Consider the following 18,016-nt stretch of genomic DNA (forward strand, 5'->3'; position numbering starts at 1 on the left):
ATGCATTAGTGTCTTTTGTTCTTTGTGTTTTTATTTAGTATTATGTATGTGTTGTGTGTATTAAAAATAATAATAAGTGTCTTTTTATTATTATTGAAGCCAAAAGCTCGATTGTCATATGTATTGTTGATTCAATTGTAAACGGTTTAGTCGCGCGCTCATAATATAGTACGTACTCATTCAAATTAAATTACAACTGACTGATGATTTATCATTATTCATTACAATGATAAAATATCATTTACATCTTATCTTGTTTTAGACTTATAAAGAATTTTGTATTTTAGTAGAATGGATTAAAAATAGCAAAGGAAAACAACTGGCAATAATCAACGGATATACATATTGCTACTACAAAAAACATGGACTCAAGGCGATGACATGGTACTGCACTAAAGGGGGAACGTGTAAGGCGCGTTTCGCGCTGGGCGAAGATTTGAAACTCTATCGTATGAATTTACAACATAATCACAAGGCATCCTCATATGTCATTCATAATGGAGTTTATATTAAAATTAATTAAAATAATAACTAACCCTAAATGTACTGACATCACAAAAAAAACATGATAAATATAATAAATAATTTAATATTTGCTTATTATTTTTAAATTTACATACTTAATTTACATCTGTATTGTGGGCAGCCAAAGAAAGCCTTTATAATTTAAGTGTTAACTTTCTATTAATATAATACCATAAATATTTAAGTGGCCACTGCTTTATACGGAACTCTTCTAAGAGTAGAGAAGAGAACAAACATGTATAGCGATTAGCGCGTTTCAGGAACGAAGAAAAGAAGAATTTGAAACACGGTAACAAAGCACCACAATAATTTATTATGTATACTCAAAGTTAGCAGGAACAATTCAAAAGAAAAGTGTTTGATTTTATTTTATTTTCAGTGCAATGGACTAAAAACAGCAGAGGAAAGCCGTTGGCACTAATTGATGGATTTTCATTTTACTACCACCATACTACCAAAGACTCTCAGCACTCAACGTGGCGCTGTACCAAAAGTGGAACGTGTAAAGCGCGTTTCACACTCAATAAAGATTCGATATTTATTCACAAGGATTTGGAACACGATCACAAAGCACCCCCCTATATTATACGTAACGGGTTTTACATTAAATTTTAGAGTGTGGTTGAGCCTTATACCTGCTATTTTTGAAGTGAAAACTTCTTTAGCGGCGTTGAGCACTTTTGTGGGATGGGTAAAAACTGTGAAATTCGCGTCAGATTCTCGTGCTGATCGAAAAACCGTAAAACGGTTGGAGAGTCGTGTTGTAACATCGAAATCGATTAATCGAACAATCGATTGTTTTTTTTCGATTGTCGATATTTTTTAATCGGTTCTAAGGGTTTCGATTAATTAAAAAAATCGATTTTTTAAAAATCGTTTTTCATAAAAAATGGGTTAAAAATTGAATCGATTGCAATTTGTAAGGGTTTCGATAAATTAAAAAAAAACGTTTTTTTTTTAAAAACGATTTTCATAAAAAATGGGTTAAAAAAATTGTAAGAGTTTCGATTAATTAAAAAAATCGATTGTCATAAAAATGGGTTAAAAATTTAATCGAAAGTAAGGGTTTCGATTAATTTAAAAAATCGATTTTCATAAAAATGGGTTAAAAAAATAATGCACAACGTTAATAATCAAGCTTTCACTTCTGCCGGCACTCCCGGAGTGCTACCTGTCTTTTTTTTTTAATAGTAAGTAATTTAAAATTTCTCATTTTTTTCAAATTAAGTTAATATTTATTTCCATATTACAATCCAATGTGACTATTAAAGTCTTTATGAATAAATATTTTTAATTTACATTAGAATTTGCAATAAGATTTAAGCTTAGGACAAACCTACGCGACCAAAGCGGCTGCGAAGCGGTGGCGTCTACCGCGCGGCGGACGCTGCCCATGTATCTTATGGCGCCGTGCACACCTACGCGACCGCGACGCGAAATGTTCGCGTCGGCAAAGCGAAACATGCGCGTCAAGTTGTCAGACGCGTGTTTTGAAGTGTACATAACTAGACTTCTTTTTTAAAACCTTTTTTATATTATTTTGTACAACTCTTTAGTTTATGATTTTTTGATTTGTTTACGTTTTGATAGATTGTGTCATGATATTAAGGCACCTACCACATGTGCATGCTTGAACACAGTTTTGCTAGCGCTTGCTTCTCGCATGAAAAGATGTAAGACTGACTTATCTACCACATGCATGCGCAAGCCACATTCTTGCCGAGGTCGTCGGCGTATAAACAATGTTTCTCAATGAAGAGCTATTTCTTCTGCTTTAATTTTTCCAGTGTTTGCTAGTGACAAAATTGATAATGCATAAATAAAATATTAGTTTTCATATGCGTATTTTTTTTATTCCTGTTAGAATTATCTTTCGATTTGATCTTCCACAGAGCGAGCAGAGATTTTTATAATTCAATGAATGAATGAACACTGAACTTTCAACCACACGCGCAGACAAGTCTACACGAAGGCATGCCTGAATTTCAAGAAAGTTTAAAAAACAACAAGACAAACTTCGGGGCTTGCGCGTACTACAGTTTTACCAACTACGCGCACAACGTTCAATGTTCAAGCCGGCATGCGCAAGCAAATCTGTAGTCAAGCATGCACGTGTGGTAGGCGCCTAAATTAATTCAACTTGACCATTGTGGACGTGTTTTATTCCTCTGCACCTTCCAAATTAAAAGCAAGCTTAGCATCTCGCAATCCTCATGTCCGTCCGTCCGACGCATCGGACTCTGATATTAAGTATGAGGATGTCATTACCACAACAGTTAGCATACACCAGAGTCCAGATAAAGTCGCGCGTCTTCAGTGACTGTTCATTAACAAATGAAGTTCGCGCCGTAGTCGCGCAGGTGTGCACGGCCAGTTTCGCGTTGCAGACGCTCCCGTCTCGCGTACCGCGTCCCCTGTCACTGACGCGTAGGTTTGTTCTAAGCTTTAGAGTATGTATTATGAGGATACACCAGGGCCTAGAGAAATGAAAAAAAAAGTACGTGTAATATCTATAGCTGTCTCCCTTACCTCAAGCCTATACCGCAGAACGCGATAGAGACAACTGCAGAAAATACAGAAAATCAACGATTCGTTGTCCCCTGATTCCTTCTCCAAAACTTAACCGATTTAAGTACTTTTTTCATTAAAGATTTAAAAAAGGCTTGAGCTGTGTTCCTATGTTATATTTTTTTTGTATAATCTAGCCAAATCTGTTTTCTAGATGTTTGAACACAGCGGAAAATCTGGCCATTTTCATATCTTATTTAATAATTAAATTATGAAAAAAAAAACATAGAGACATTGTATTAGTGGCCGTAAATATTCAGGACAAAAATTATAACTCTACGAGCATTATCCAGGGAGGAAACAGGGGACAACGTTTGTATGGAAAATAGGGCGGTGTGGGAGTCCACACCGCCCTTTTTTCCATACATCTTAAGTAGGGGCTTTCTACAAGGTGTAACAAAACTAAGTGATAATACTTTAGAGTGTGTACGTGTTCCTAGTAGAGAGTTCACTTTGAAAGTAGCAGCGCTGAAATTTTTTCTCACTTTTGTTTGGGGAAACTCGTGACGCCGCGCTGGGGCGCTTGCGCATACAAAAGTGAAAAAACATTTGGTCTTTCAGCGCTGCTACTTTTACAGTGAACTCTCTACAAGGAACACATGCACACCCTAAGGTATTATCACTTAGTTTTGTTACACCCTGTATATTGAAGTAATAAAAACAGGTAATTAATGTAATGTGTAAGTAACTAAAATAAAATTTATCCTTTTGATACTTAAACTTCAGTGATATAATAAAATTATTTTAACTCACCATTTCTTTAAACTTGGTTAAAATTTATAAATAAATGATGATCCAGTGTGTCTATCAAAGTATTTTGAAATTAAAACATCGTTTCATTTATTGCAATTAACAGCAACGTCCCTCAAATTAATGTAACAAAATATAAATTAACAATATTCTCTTATAGCTATAGTTTGTAGGATAGGAAAAATTTTAAAGGGTTCGATTTTTAAATATATATTTTTAACCGACTTCCAAAAAACGAGGAGGTTATATATTCGGCTGTGGATATTTTTATTTTTTTATTTTTAGTGCAATGGACTAAAAATAGCAAGGGAAAACGACTGGCGGTAATAAATGGATTCACATATTATTATAGTCATACTTCAAAACATCAAAGCTCAATGTGGCGCTGTACCAAAAGTGGATCGTGTAAAGCGCGTTTCATACTGAATAAAAATTTGAAGATCATTCATAAGGATTTTGTACACGATCACAAAGCACCCCCCTATATTATACGTAACGGGATTTACATTAAGATTTAGAGTGTGTTTAGGCTTCTGTCCGCTATTTTTTTATACCATTAATTTAATTCGTAAGGATTTTGTACACATTCACAAACCATTCCCATATGCAATAAGAAACGGAACACACATTGAGTTTTAAGATGTGAATGTAAACATCTAATTAAAGTAAATAAATTTGAAGATAAATTTGAAAAGTAATTCTAGCCTTTTGATCTCAATAGCACCGTTACATGTTTTTGCAAAATCCTTACACCAAATTTGTCCAGTGTATTGTATTATAGTCTTACCATTAAAATTTATCGATGAATCATACATTATTTTTTTAACAATCCATTTTTTTATCCCACCGTCGCGTCGCGTACTTGAGTGCGAGAACGCAAGAAGCATATTTTGTTAAAGGTTGGTACTAATAATATATATTCTGTGTTAAAGGTTCGATTACATGCACTCGCGGCAGCTGGCATCGAGTGCCTCAGCCACTCGTGGCGTAGAGACCGGGCCGCTCGGTAGCGCCGGGACACAAAAACAGGATACGACGTCGTGTCGTGGGAATCTACGACGCGCGTTGTAAAAAACTAGGACACGACATCGTACGACGTCGCGTCGTAGAAAATCACGTAGAAATTCAATTATGAGTTTATACGACGCGCGTCGTAGATTCCCACGACACGACGTCGCATCGTGAAACGATGTTGCGTCATAGTACGTTTTTAGTAGTTTTTATGTCCCGGCCCGTAGCGCGGACGCATATAAATTGAGCCTGAGCTCTGACTTAATTAAACGCACTTCTAAGGATACATACCTACATGTGTATTTCCTATTTCAGTGGAGTGGGTTAGAAATAAAAAAGGCAAGCTGTGGGCAATAATAAACGGCTATGCGTTCTATAACCATCGAACAAACGGTAAAGGTTCATCGTGGGTTTGCACCAAGAGTGGAACGTGCAGGGCGCGTCTCATCCTCAACAAGGAGTCCATGATCATTCGTCAGAATTTGGAACACGATCACGCAGCTCCCGCCCATGTCGTAAGAAACGGTGTTTACATTAGGATTTGTTAGGGATAACTTGAGAACCTCTTCCGGTTTTTGTCGCTTAACGTGTTGTATCCACCGAAATAATATTTTATTCAATTTTTCTTTTATTTATTTTAGACAATTAACTAAGTCACAATAAAACGTCTAGTTATAATATGTGTGATACCAATACTATCCGCAGATTAATAAAATCGCAATGCAACTCGGACTTGGCCGTTATTATTTAAAAGTACGGCACGGCTTCTCAGATCCTTATAATTATTACAATTTCCTTCTACTTTTAGTGCAATGGCTGACTAGTGGTAGGGGTAAACCGCTGGCGTTAATCGACGGTTTCACGTTTTACATCAACTGCAAAAGCGCCACGACTACACAGTGGCGATGTTCTAAGGGGGCGGTGTGTAAGGCGCGTTTCATACTCGACACCAACAACACCATCAGCCGCATGTACTTGGTGCACACTCACCCACCTCATCGCTACTTCATTAGAAACGGAACCTATATTAAAATTGACTAAAAGTCTTTGATTTTCATGACTTCATGGCTATATGCAATGACTTTTTTGTGTTATGTCTGTTTTTTAGGGTTCCGGACCCAAAGGGTAAAAACGGGACCCTATTACTGAGACTTCGATGTTTGTCCGTCTGTCTGTATGTCTCTAGGCTGTATCTCAGTAACCGCTATAGCTAGACTTCTGAAATTTTCAAAGATTGTGTATTTCAGTTGGCGCTATAACAACAAATACTAAAAACGAAATAAAATTATTATTTAAGGGGGGCTCCCAACAAACCTTACAACAAACGTGATTTTTTCGGCCTTTTCTGCTCTATGTCAATAATGGAAACAGGTAGGCACTTGAATTTTTTGTTATATGTGTTCTTTAATATTTAGTTATTATATTAAAATAAAATAAAAATTTAAAGGGGGCTCCCATACAAAAAAAACTCAATTTTTGGCCTATTCTTGCTCTATAACGGTACGGAACCCTTCGTGCGCAAGTCCGGCTCGCTCTTAGCTGATTATTGTCGTTTCGCCTCTATATCGGAAGGTTTGTTATTATTTTATCCCTGTTTCATTTAGCAATAATTACAAATATATTGTTACTGCTACTAGTCATTTGAACAGTTTAAATTTTTTAGTGTCGCTTTTGTAGTAGGTTGTAGTTTGACAAAAACCCAACCCCACCTCATAATAAAACGAGTATTTGAAGGGACAATAATTGTGTTTTGTGTTTTTTGAGGGGTAACAGTTTGGGGTCGGCAATCGTCTGGTGTTGTCGGCAGCTGTGTCAGCTTGCGAATAAAATGCTAAGAATAAATGCTACGTAAACTAGTAAGTGTTAATAAATGCTATGTTATCTATTTTATTTTTAAATAGGTATTTTTCTTGCTGTAGTAGTTCGTTTCAGTTTATTATTTGTTCCGCTTAAGAACATCGGTAATTTGATAATAAATTGGTAATAATGAATGTATAAGAACTTCATCAGGTACATGTTATTTTATTATTAAGATTTATATTTTGTGTTTTTGAAATAAAACAGTTTGAGAAACCCAGAGGTACGTATGAGTGTACAAATATATTGTTATTTATTAACTTAATTATTTTATTTTATTTATCGAGTATGTGCAAGAATTTTATGTGTTCCATTTTTATTCCTGGGCTGCGACAAATTTTGCGCGTGCGGCGTGTAACGTGTTACGCAAGTTGCAAGTTGCAACATAGGAATGACGCTCGCCCTAGAGTGCATGCAGCAATTAGGGCATATGAAGTATGTTGTATAAAATGTATGTCATGCCAGTACTTTAAATAAATTGAGTTTTAAGATACAAGTCAGATTTCATGTTTTAAAAACAGATTCTGCTAGGTACCGTTGTAGTCTAGTCACATCAAAAAGATAGGAGATGCGTCGGGACTCGGGGATCGACCTTTATGCGTATCTTGCATATACATTGGGCTATCTACTTCTAATAATAAAATTAATGATTTTACATTGATTGTTTTATTTTAAACCTTTTTGTGTATGACATCATGAGACAATGCTTAGTAAATGATTATTTTCTACTCTGCGCTGCGGCTATCTGCAATTTGGTGCAGCACGATCATTCTGCTAAATATTATAAGACGGTTTTCTTGGAAATAGCGGATGGTCGCTACCAACGTCATGGCCGCGCTATACGTGGACTTTGACAAGTTTTACAAGTCATTAAAGCACGACATCAGCACACTTTCTCTTGCTAGTCTTTGACGAAGATATCTTCATCTATTCTATACTTATTATAAAACAAAGTCGCTTTTTTCCCTCTTGTCCCTTTGTTCTTTTTAATCTTTAAAACTACGCAACCGATTTTGATGATTCTTTCAGTGTTAGATAGCCCATTTATCGAGGAAGGCTATAGGCTATATTTTATCACGCTAACACTAATAGGAGCGAAGAAATAGAGGAAAATGTGGAAAAAAATATTTGAAAGGGCTAACTTGAACGCGCTAATCTCAGGAACTACTGGTCCGATTTGAAAAATTCTTTCAGTGTTAGATAGCCCATTTATTGAGGAAGGCTATAGGCCATATTTTATCACGCTAAGACTAATAGAAGAATGTGAAAAAAACGGGGGAAATTATTGGAAAGGGCTTATCTCGCGAACTACTGGAGTAATTTGGAGCAATTTTTATGTTATTTGGCACAGATAAGAAGTAGGTAGAACACGTGAAGGATCATAGGCTGTCGATTTTAATAATTTTTTCAGTGGCTATATATTTTATACCCGTGCAACGCCGGGGCGGGTCGCTAGTATATTATAATATACTAGCGACCCGCCCCGGACCCTATAATGATCCTTCACGGATCCTATGTTTTTTAGCAAACGGGTAACTGATGGAAAGTAATACACTGTAATTTTGCTGTAAGACGTTGTTTTCTGACACTTCTTGCCTGTTCCATCGAAGAAATTGATTCAGAGTCAGTTGATGAACCTACGACATTTGGTCGGATTAGTCAATTTAAAAAAAAATAGATTATACTGGTCCGCCATCGGCCTACAAATTAACTTCTCTGAAAGTGTCTTTAATTATCTTGGTCGATATTCAATAATAATAACACTCTATGTATTGCTACAGTGCTATTGGCAAGAAATTCTCACGGCAAGGAAACAGCTATCCTGGGCGGCTATAGCTACTACTGCTCCTGCATCAGCAAAAGGACCCGCAGTTGGCGGTGCACGAGGGGCAAGACCTGCAAGGCCAGGTTCATCACGGCCAAGGACAGCATGGATATAGTCAAACAATATCTCTACCACGACCACCAGCCTAAGGTTTTTGCTATAAAGAATGGAATCTACATGACGTATAAACAGTAATGTATAAATTGGCCGGAGTGGCTCGTCGCAGGCTAAATTATAGCCCGGCATACCCCTGAAGCTCTACCCCAGGGATGGGGGGAATAACTAACGTGATTTTTTGTCATTTTGGTCGTAATCAATAATGGCACTTGAAGAATTCAAAGAATCCGCAATTATATTATACAGAAGCCCGCAATTCCGTTGCGCCATAATTCGTTTATCACACGGGAACCGTACATTTTTCCGGGATAAAATTATCCTATGTCCTTTCTCGGGACTCAAAGTATCTCCATGCCAAATTCCAGCAAAATCGGTTCAGCGGTCTGCGATCTGATGTAACAGACAGACAGACAGACACACTTTCGCATTTTTAATATTAGTAAAGTGTATAGATAGTATGGATATGGATTTCGTACTTTAATATAATACCTTCTCCCATACAAAAATCCAAATTTTTGCAAACTTTCGGTCTATAACGGTACGGAACCCTTCGTTAGCGAGTCCGACTCGCACTTGGACTTGCATATTTCATTAAACAACGAGTTTTTTTTTGTATGACGAAAAGGAGAGATAATAAGTTAATAACATACTAGCGGCCCGTCCCGGCTTCGCACGGGTGGATGTACGTCGGATTGCGGATTATGTAAGTTTTAGTCTTTTCTGGCAATAATTATTATTAATATAGCGTATGTTACTCAGGGAGAATGTAGCTTTCCAACTTGGTGAAGGTCAATGTAGCTTAGTGAAAAAACTGTTGAAATCGACAAAGTAGCTTTTAAATTTATTCATTAAAAACATACAAAAATACTTATCTTTTCTCTTTAGTGTAATAACCATATCATAACCATATCCAGACTGGCGCAAATGGGCAGCAGAAAATGTTTTGTTAAATAAAATTATGGGGCAAACGATCAAACGAGTCATCTGATTCAAATTGGAAAGTAATAACCTGTAGCCCTAGCATGACCACAGAAGAATAACGAAAGTATAGATAAACTGTAAAGATAAACTGAAGGTGCCGTTCCGATCTTTACGGCGGCTAACCGCGATCGACAAAAAACAAATATAATGCCACTTTTATGTCGGTCGCGTCTAGCCGTGGTAAATTTCGTATTTCTACTGTGACCATGCTAGGGCTACCAGTACTTAATGTTGCTGGGAAACGTCGTATTCTGACGCTTCTTGCATGTACCATCGAAGTTTTATATCGTGATAACATGGACTTATCGTGATAATAATTACCTCATAATGAATTATTGACATTATCCGACGAATACGTCATTTGGTCTGATTCTTTCAATTCAATGTGAGCTACGGTGAGTCGGCTCTATAATAACGCGAAACGCAATTAATTACACTGGTCCGACTAAAGAATTCTATTTAAAAATAGAAGGCTTTGGGTCCGCCATCTGCTTATGAATAAACTTCTCTGATAGTACCTTTAATTATCTTGGTCAATAATAATCACACTCGTCTCATTATAATTTGTATTATAAACTAGCTGACCCGGTGAACTTCGTGTTACTTTAAAACCTTCCCTGGACTTCTACGAATATTTTAAGACTATAATCAGCACAATCCGTTCAGCAGTTTTCGAGTTTTAGCGCGACTAACACATTTGAAAATCCATTTTTATATATAAGATAAACAAAGCCTTTATTTCCAGAGCAGCTACAAGTTTCGTAATTTTTTATTATTTAAAAACTATTTATAATATATCGCGACGGTCGGTGTGTCTTACGACAAAGGCTTCGTCCAGCCCCCCTAGACAAGTGGCAAAACGCTAACGCTAACGCAACAAAATGTATGGATTTGACATTAGTATTCGCTAGGGAAGCGATGACTTATGTCAAATCGCATACATTTTGTAGCGTTAGCGCTAGCGTTAGCGTTAGCGTTTTGCCACTTGTCTAGGGGGGCTGATCCTTCCACTGCTTTCTACCGGTGCAATTCTGAGCCAAAGCGGGCACAAGGTTAGCTTTAGGTCATCCTCCCATCTAAGTACTTTACGGCCTCGGCTCCTGAAACCGTCTCTCGGGATCCAGGTTGTTACCTGTTTACTCTATTTTTCGTTTTTACATCGAAGCATATTTTTTTTTTTATTTATTTATTTAACTCAGGCATCTTGGCCCATATTATAAATACCTTATACCTAGGTAACACTGAAAATGTTTAGAAAATGAAAAACGGCTTAATGTAGAAAGTTGACAATACTTTTATTGTTTTTAGAAGTAATCTCCGTTCCTCTCTACAAATCGTCACATTCGATGGAACCACCGAAAAAGCAGTGGGTCCAGTCTTCCTTAAGGGTGGCATTTTCGTACTATTTCATCCCATCTTCAGGGCTCGTAAAGCGAGTACCTCGAATTTTATCTTTATTTCTTGGGAATAAATTAAAGCCGCAGGGCGCCAGGCCAGGACTATATGGCGTATGACTCAATATCTCAACACGTGCCATAGTCAAATATTCAACAGTCCATCTCGCGGAGTGCGCTGAAGCATTGTTGTGGTGAAGGAGTGTCCTGCTTCGAGGGCGCTGCTGTCAAAATATTTCCAAGACGACAGGCACACAGCGATTGACATACCATTCTGCAGTAACTGTCCTTTCGTCTTTTAGCACAACTGTCGCAAAATTACATTTCTGACCAAATAATCAGGCAATCATCTTTTTGCCTTGACTTCTTCCTTTCTTTACCTTAGTTTGCCAAACCTCGAAAGGAAACACCCCTTGAGCTGATTGTTTTTTGGTTTCGGGTTCGTAGCAATATACCCAGCTTTCATCACCTGTGAGGTTGTCAAATACAGCATTTGAGTCACCGCCGTTAAACTTATCTAACATTTGACGACACCAGTCCATGCGAAGGCGTTTCTGGTCGTCGATTGAAGTATGGGGAATGCATCTGGTACAAAGCTTCCTGACGCCTAAATGTTCATATAATATTTGTTGAACTTGACTCATAGCAATGCCTAGGCTTGCCCGTATCTGCTGGTAGGTCACTCTTTTATCTCCCTCTATCATGCGTCGCACAACACTAATGTTAACTTCAGTAGTCGCTGTTAAAGGGCGTCCCGCACACGGATCATAAGTGAGATTGCTACGTCCACGTTTAAACTCGTTAAACCAATAATTGTAAATAGTGACACGAGATGGGGCTTCATTATGAAGTGGTAATAGCAGCCTATCAAAGCTTTGTTATTGAGTAAGCCCACAACTAAAGTCATAAAAAATCATTAACTGAAAATTTTCTCGCGTTAAGTTAATTTTCACGTGTAACAAGAGTTTTAGATTTGCTGCCAATTCACCAAAACAAATGACAAATAAATGTAATATACCAGATTATGTTACCAAAGAGTTCTAAAATTGTAATTTAAAAAAAGTTTTCATTAGTAATGTTTCTAACTAGCTAGTTCTAAACACTTTCAGTGTGACCCACGTAGACTAACATACATACAATTATACTAAAAACTAACACTAACACTAAAACACTAAACACGTATTGTCTGCGACGTGGAGCGCGACGTGTTCGGAAGTCGTCCTCGGAACCTCTTGTAGACGACTCCAATCGGCCAGAACTCCTCCTTCTCGAAGGTTGGTAGATGGTGCGTCGAGACTCTCACCACAAAGGAGCTAATATGCTCGGTCCACGGTCTTATGTTAACATTACTAATTTTATCCTTTAATAACTTGTATTGTTACAGTGCAATTAGCGAGGAATTCCCACGGCAAGGAAACAGCTATCCTGGGCGGCTACAGCTACTACTGCTGCTACATCAGCAAAAAGTCAAAAAAGAATTGGCGGTGCACGTTTGGCAAAACCTGCAAGGCCAGGTTCGTCACGGCCAAGGACAGCCTGGATATAGTCAAACAATACCTCCACCACGACCACCCGCCTAAGGTTTTTGTTATAAATAATGGAATCTACATGAAGTGTAACTCGTAAGCAGTAAATGTATAAATTGGCCTGAAACTAGCCTCTCCGGCACAGAAATAAATCAAGATAGAACGGCTAAGCGGGTGGAGTACGCGTGATTCAATATTGCAGTATATTGCAAGATTCGATGAACGTTCATTCAGTCAGCGCGCACGTCTCGAGTTGATTACACCGGAGTGGTTGTGCAAAAATGCCCCATTGTGCAGTGTCTAATTGTAAAAAAATGAGGTATTTCTTTCCACGGGTAAGTTATTTGTTTTAACTATAAGCAAAGCTAAAATTGACACGAGCGATTCCTTAGCAACGCACGCGCGTCGCCGTTCTATCTTCATTTATTTACCCCTGCAGACCTCCCCCGTGGACGTTGGGGAATGCCTAATGCATTTCCTCTCCTGAACAAAAAGGTACTGCTGCAATTCCCATGTCATAAAAATTATATTATTCTTATATAATTTTTATGACATGGGATTTGCAGCAGTACCTTTTTGTTTCTCTTTTTAGGGTTCCGTAGTCAACAAGGAACCCTTATATATTCGGTCTGTGATCTGTCCGTCCGTCTGTCTGTCTGTCCGCGGTTTTGCTCTGAGACGATTAGGCCTACGAAGCGGTAATTCGGCATGAATGCGTACCTTTGCGGGCAAAGGAATCGTGTATACCATTTTGATCGGGATCTACTCCAAAATTTATATGAACATTATTTGATATATTTTATGGCAGATGTAATTCATAGATTGTTGAAATTAATCCTTAAAAGTGGTAAAAAAGAATTAAAAGTTGTTGTGTGACAAATATAGTTTTAATTTGATTAAATACTCTTTACTGCTGAATACAACTTAATGTAACATGTACTGCTGTCTTGAATGGGATACTTAAAAGGGCCCATTCAATGCAATACTGCCGTGCAGTCCTGCCGTGAATGGGCCCTTTTACATTATGTTTTGACAGAGGCGATGTCACCATGTTGAAAAAATAATAGCGTTCGAAATTCAAAAGTCTTATGCCTGCACGATAATTTCTGTCGAAAAACTAATCAACCAAAGATACTTAGGTAAAATTACTTGACAAGAGTCCTGGACATGGAACAAATAAAAGTGAAATAAATGTGTTTTTTATGTACAACCATTTCTCCGGCGTTTTTGAGCCGATTATTATCAAAATTTCAAATCACTAAAAAGGGTATGAAATTTGAAATTTGGTACCTTGTTCACAAAACTGGTGACCTGATGAAGGAATCCATGAGTAATCGAGGGAACTTCTCATATTTCGGTTTCATGAAAAGTATTTGGAATACTACCAAAAAGTAAGATTTTGCACCAAGATAGACCATGGTTCGAAAGGTACTGAGAGAACTTCTGACATATAGAAGTTTGGGAATTTCGGCGTTGTTTTAAAAACGTAAAACAATTATGCTACTATGCAAATTACGTTCATCGTCATTATCATTACCATGAATCAACACAGTATGATCCTATTTTTGGTACTGTTCATAGTCTATTATTACAGTGTGTTAGTGTAAACACCGTTATCCTTGAAACCCTTAAATGAGCCCGTCAAAATGAACAACATTTTCTATGAGAACAATGCTGGGAACTCAAAAAAAATGCCGTCTTCATACCCATACGGATTCCCGGATCGACAATTCGTATGGGTATGAAGACGGATTTTTTTTAGTTCCCAGCATTGTTTTCATAGAAAAAGTTGTTCATTTTGACGGGTTCATTTGATTGAAGTCATAATTTAAAAAAAAAAACCTATTTTTGAAAATTATGACTTCAGTAGGTACTTTTTTATGTTTTTACATTTAAAATTCTCTTGCAGTGCAGTGGGTTCGCAACTCGGCGGGCAAGTTATTGGGTCTGCTTGACGGCTTCACCTTTTACAAGAACGGTGAAACTCAGAAGTCTACGACCTGGCGGTGCACCAAGGGCCGATCCTGTAAGTGCCGGTTCACGATCGACAAGCGAGACGGCACCGTTCGAGTTAACGGGTTCGAACACGATCATCCCGCGCAGAAGTACCTCATACGCGATGGACAAATTATTCGAATATAATAGGCAATTTGACCCATATTTAATTTCATTAAAGAAATGCATATTTCTAGTAGAACTTGGCATAAGAACGAACGATTACCATGAAGAAAAAAATGAGATCAAGAAGCCTATTGTAAAAGATAATTTACGTTAAATATTATTTACCTTTTGACCTTTTAACTCAAAACATAAATGTTTGTCAAAAGTGGCACCAAGTGGTTCGTGTAATGATAGTACACTCAGCGCTGGCTGGCCAGTTCCTTTGCTTGATCTTGGCTTTGACATGCTGCCGTGTGTCTAGATGGTGTTGTTGTTAATTTTTTTGAGAGGTTGTATTGTTATTTATTTTTCTGGTCAAGTCAAAAATGACAAAGACTCGTGTATAATAAAAATAAATAAAAAATATTATTTTTATTATATATATATATATATATATATATATATATATATATATATATATATATATATATATATATATATATATGTATATATATAAGCATTTTTATGATCAATAAAAGACAGAAGTATTCTAAATGTGATCGATTTTATTGTAGGTTAATTATTATAGGAAAAAATGGCATAAGAAAGAAGTAAACTGATAGTTGCAACATTTTAACAACTTATTGTATCATGTTCTAATTTTACAATATAAGATGGAACGGTTGTTCATACTAGTTTTTTAGTTCTACAAAAGAGATCGAATAAATTGCATTAAAAATAATATGAGTTTTCATTTTTAAAATTACAGTCCTCTACATAGTACGGGAGCCCTAGAACATTTTTTATTATTATTATTAAGCAAATTTTTGTGAGTAGCTTCATTTTGATAAGACGAATAACATTTTTATTTGCGAAAAATCTCGAAAGTGGTAGCTAACAGAGATAGAAAGGATTTCATACTTTGAATTGATGGTCCTAATATATGGTCTGTTTTATTTGTAGGCTACTGACTACTGAACCCTAAAATGGAACCCTAATAAGCTGATTTTTGTATATTGATAAGTTGATAGTTATATAATTTAAGAGTAATATTGTCTGACAAATAGAACAATCCATATTTCAGGACCATCAAGTCAAAGTATCAAATCCTTTCTATTTCTGTTAGCTACCACTTTCAAGACTTTTCGCAAATAAAAATGTTGTTCGTCTTATCAAAATGAAGCTTCTCACAAAAAAATTAGCTTGTTAGTAATAGTAATCAAAAAAAAATATTCTAGGGCTCCCGTACTACCTCCATTCCATTTAGAAATTCCTTGTACAATTTCTCCATAGGTGTGTTGTAGAATTCATAACTGTACAGCCTTTTATCAATTTAATGGTTCAAAGCACGAGATGAGCTAGTTCATAAAAAACTTTTATTATTAAGGACGCTATCACTAAAATTATTACAAAAATTAGCAGGTCAGTACGAATATAACATTCAATATCAGCGCACCTTCTACAGTGGCGGTTACGACGCACGCCGCGTTTTTGATCTTGATTCTTGAAAATGTATGAATAAATTTGAGAACGTTTCTTATTTTCTTATAAATGGAAATGTTATTTATTTTTATATAAAATATTTAGCTATACGGACTAAATAAGCAACAATTTTTTTGTATATTTATTTTCCGTAGTTCAGTGTATAGCTATTATGGTACCTAATCAAACCCCATTTTTTTAATCTTTTGCGATTATTGTGATGGTTAAAACGTATTTATGTGAAAATTTTGTATGCGGCTTTAAAAATTTTATGGTGTAGAAGTAAAAATGAATATATTATTTTTCATTTGAAACCAAAATATCCTCGTAGTGTGACTCCTAATTCTTTAAAATTGTACCTGAAAATCGCTGATATTTGTGAAAAAATGTGATAGCGTCCTTAAGTTTTGAAATTCTAGATTTGTACCATAATATCCTTTGGACAACGTTTTTTTATCGTAAGATTCTTCTTTGATTGGATTTTATTTTGAACTTAATTCAACTAGACCTAATTTAAGGCTCTTAAAACTGCGTGCAATATTATATTAAACGTTACATGCTTTCAGTGATTTGGGCGAGGAAAGCCAGCGGGGCGATGATCGCCGTAGTGAACGGGTACACCTTCTCCAAGAGCGGGTCGACGATGTTCACCACTATATTCCGCTGCACCAGAAGGATCTCGTGTCGAAGTCGATTCACCGTCAACAACAACACGAACGCGGTTCACCTGCGAACGCTACTTCATAATCACCCCCCACCAAAGTTTATTATACGCGATGGGGTTATATTTAAAATATAATGTTGTATTATATATTTTAAAATATAACGTTGATCGCGGTGAAATGTTTGAAAGAGATCTCATAAGAGGCATTAATTCTTACGTCAAATAAGAGAAGAAAAGTTAAAAATGTAATAAGTATATTAAAAAAAACAACAATATAATTAAAATTACAAATAAAAATTACCAGAGTTTTATGCGGTATCGGGTTATAAAATATTGTGTTAATATAATTAAGTGTACTACCTAAATATGTATATGTGTGTATGTGTAATAAAATCAATTTGTCTCTATTGTTATTATTATCAATTTGTCTCTATTGTTATTATTATTATGCTTCATTCTTTTGATATTTCGTTGTTGTCTTGAATAAAATAATATTATCACACCTAAATAATATTTTTTCAGTACCTACCATAGAACTACCAAGAACTGAGCCACTTTTATAGATTTTTGTTGTTTGTCCTTAGATCCTCATAAAAATTAAAATATTAAATCATTTGATACTTTTCAGGTCCAGAATTTTTAAGTAATATAATAAATAAAGTTAGTTTTCGGTTTTTTATTTTAATTTTGATATTAAACCCCGAATAACTATTTTTAAAATCGATTTGTAGGAACTTTAAAAGCTATTTTTCTGATTTAATTGAAGATTTGGCTGTGTCTTTTGTTTGGCCACAAAAATAAGTCAATTAAAAATCAGTCATTAACTGATGAATTGTTAAATTTAATCAGATAACTACGTTTTTCTAGTGCAGTGGGTCCACAATCCTACTGGTAGAATGTTCGCAGTTATAAACGGCTACACCTACTTCAAGAAGAGGCAAACGAATCTGACGACAACTTGGCGATGCACCAACGGAAACTCCTGCAACTGTCGCTTTTCGTCGACAAAGAGATGAAAGTGGTCAAAATGAAAATTGAACCCCACACCCATCTGCCGCCAGTTTTTGTCATCCACAATGGAGTGATTGTAAAAATTAAGTAAATTTTTTGTACATTTAAAAGTCAAATTTATAATAAGTATTTAAATAGATACAAATATTGAACATAAACGATGTTGTTTTATTATCATCATTCTAAAATTTAAGATTATAAGATT

The 18,016-nt window shown here is 36.1% G+C and overlaps 1 protein-coding gene across 26 annotated transcripts in view; it reads left to right on the top strand.

Annotated features, from left to right (window-relative positions):
- Positions 1–18,016, top strand: part of LOC121725403 (protein tramtrack, beta isoform-like) — a 554,986-nt gene that overhangs the window by 284,184 nt on the left and 252,786 nt on the right. Inside the window, exon 5 of one of the 26 annotated variants that reach the window (XM_042112370.1) lies at positions 8,493–8,746. The exons of the other annotated variants lie outside the window; for them this stretch is intronic. Within the exon in view, the coding sequence (XP_041968304.1) occupies positions 8,493–8,731 (239 nt within the window). The 3' untranslated portion in view covers positions 8,732–8,746. Of the gene's footprint in view, positions 1–8,492; positions 8,747–18,016 lie in introns of those variants that run through there. 26 annotated transcript variants of the gene reach the window in all.

Source organism: Aricia agestis, chromosome 3 (assembly GCF_905147365.1).
Source record: "Aricia agestis chromosome 3, ilAriAges1.1, whole genome shotgun sequence".
Classification (NCBI taxonomy): domain Eukaryota; kingdom Metazoa; phylum Arthropoda; class Insecta; order Lepidoptera; family Lycaenidae; genus Aricia; species Aricia agestis.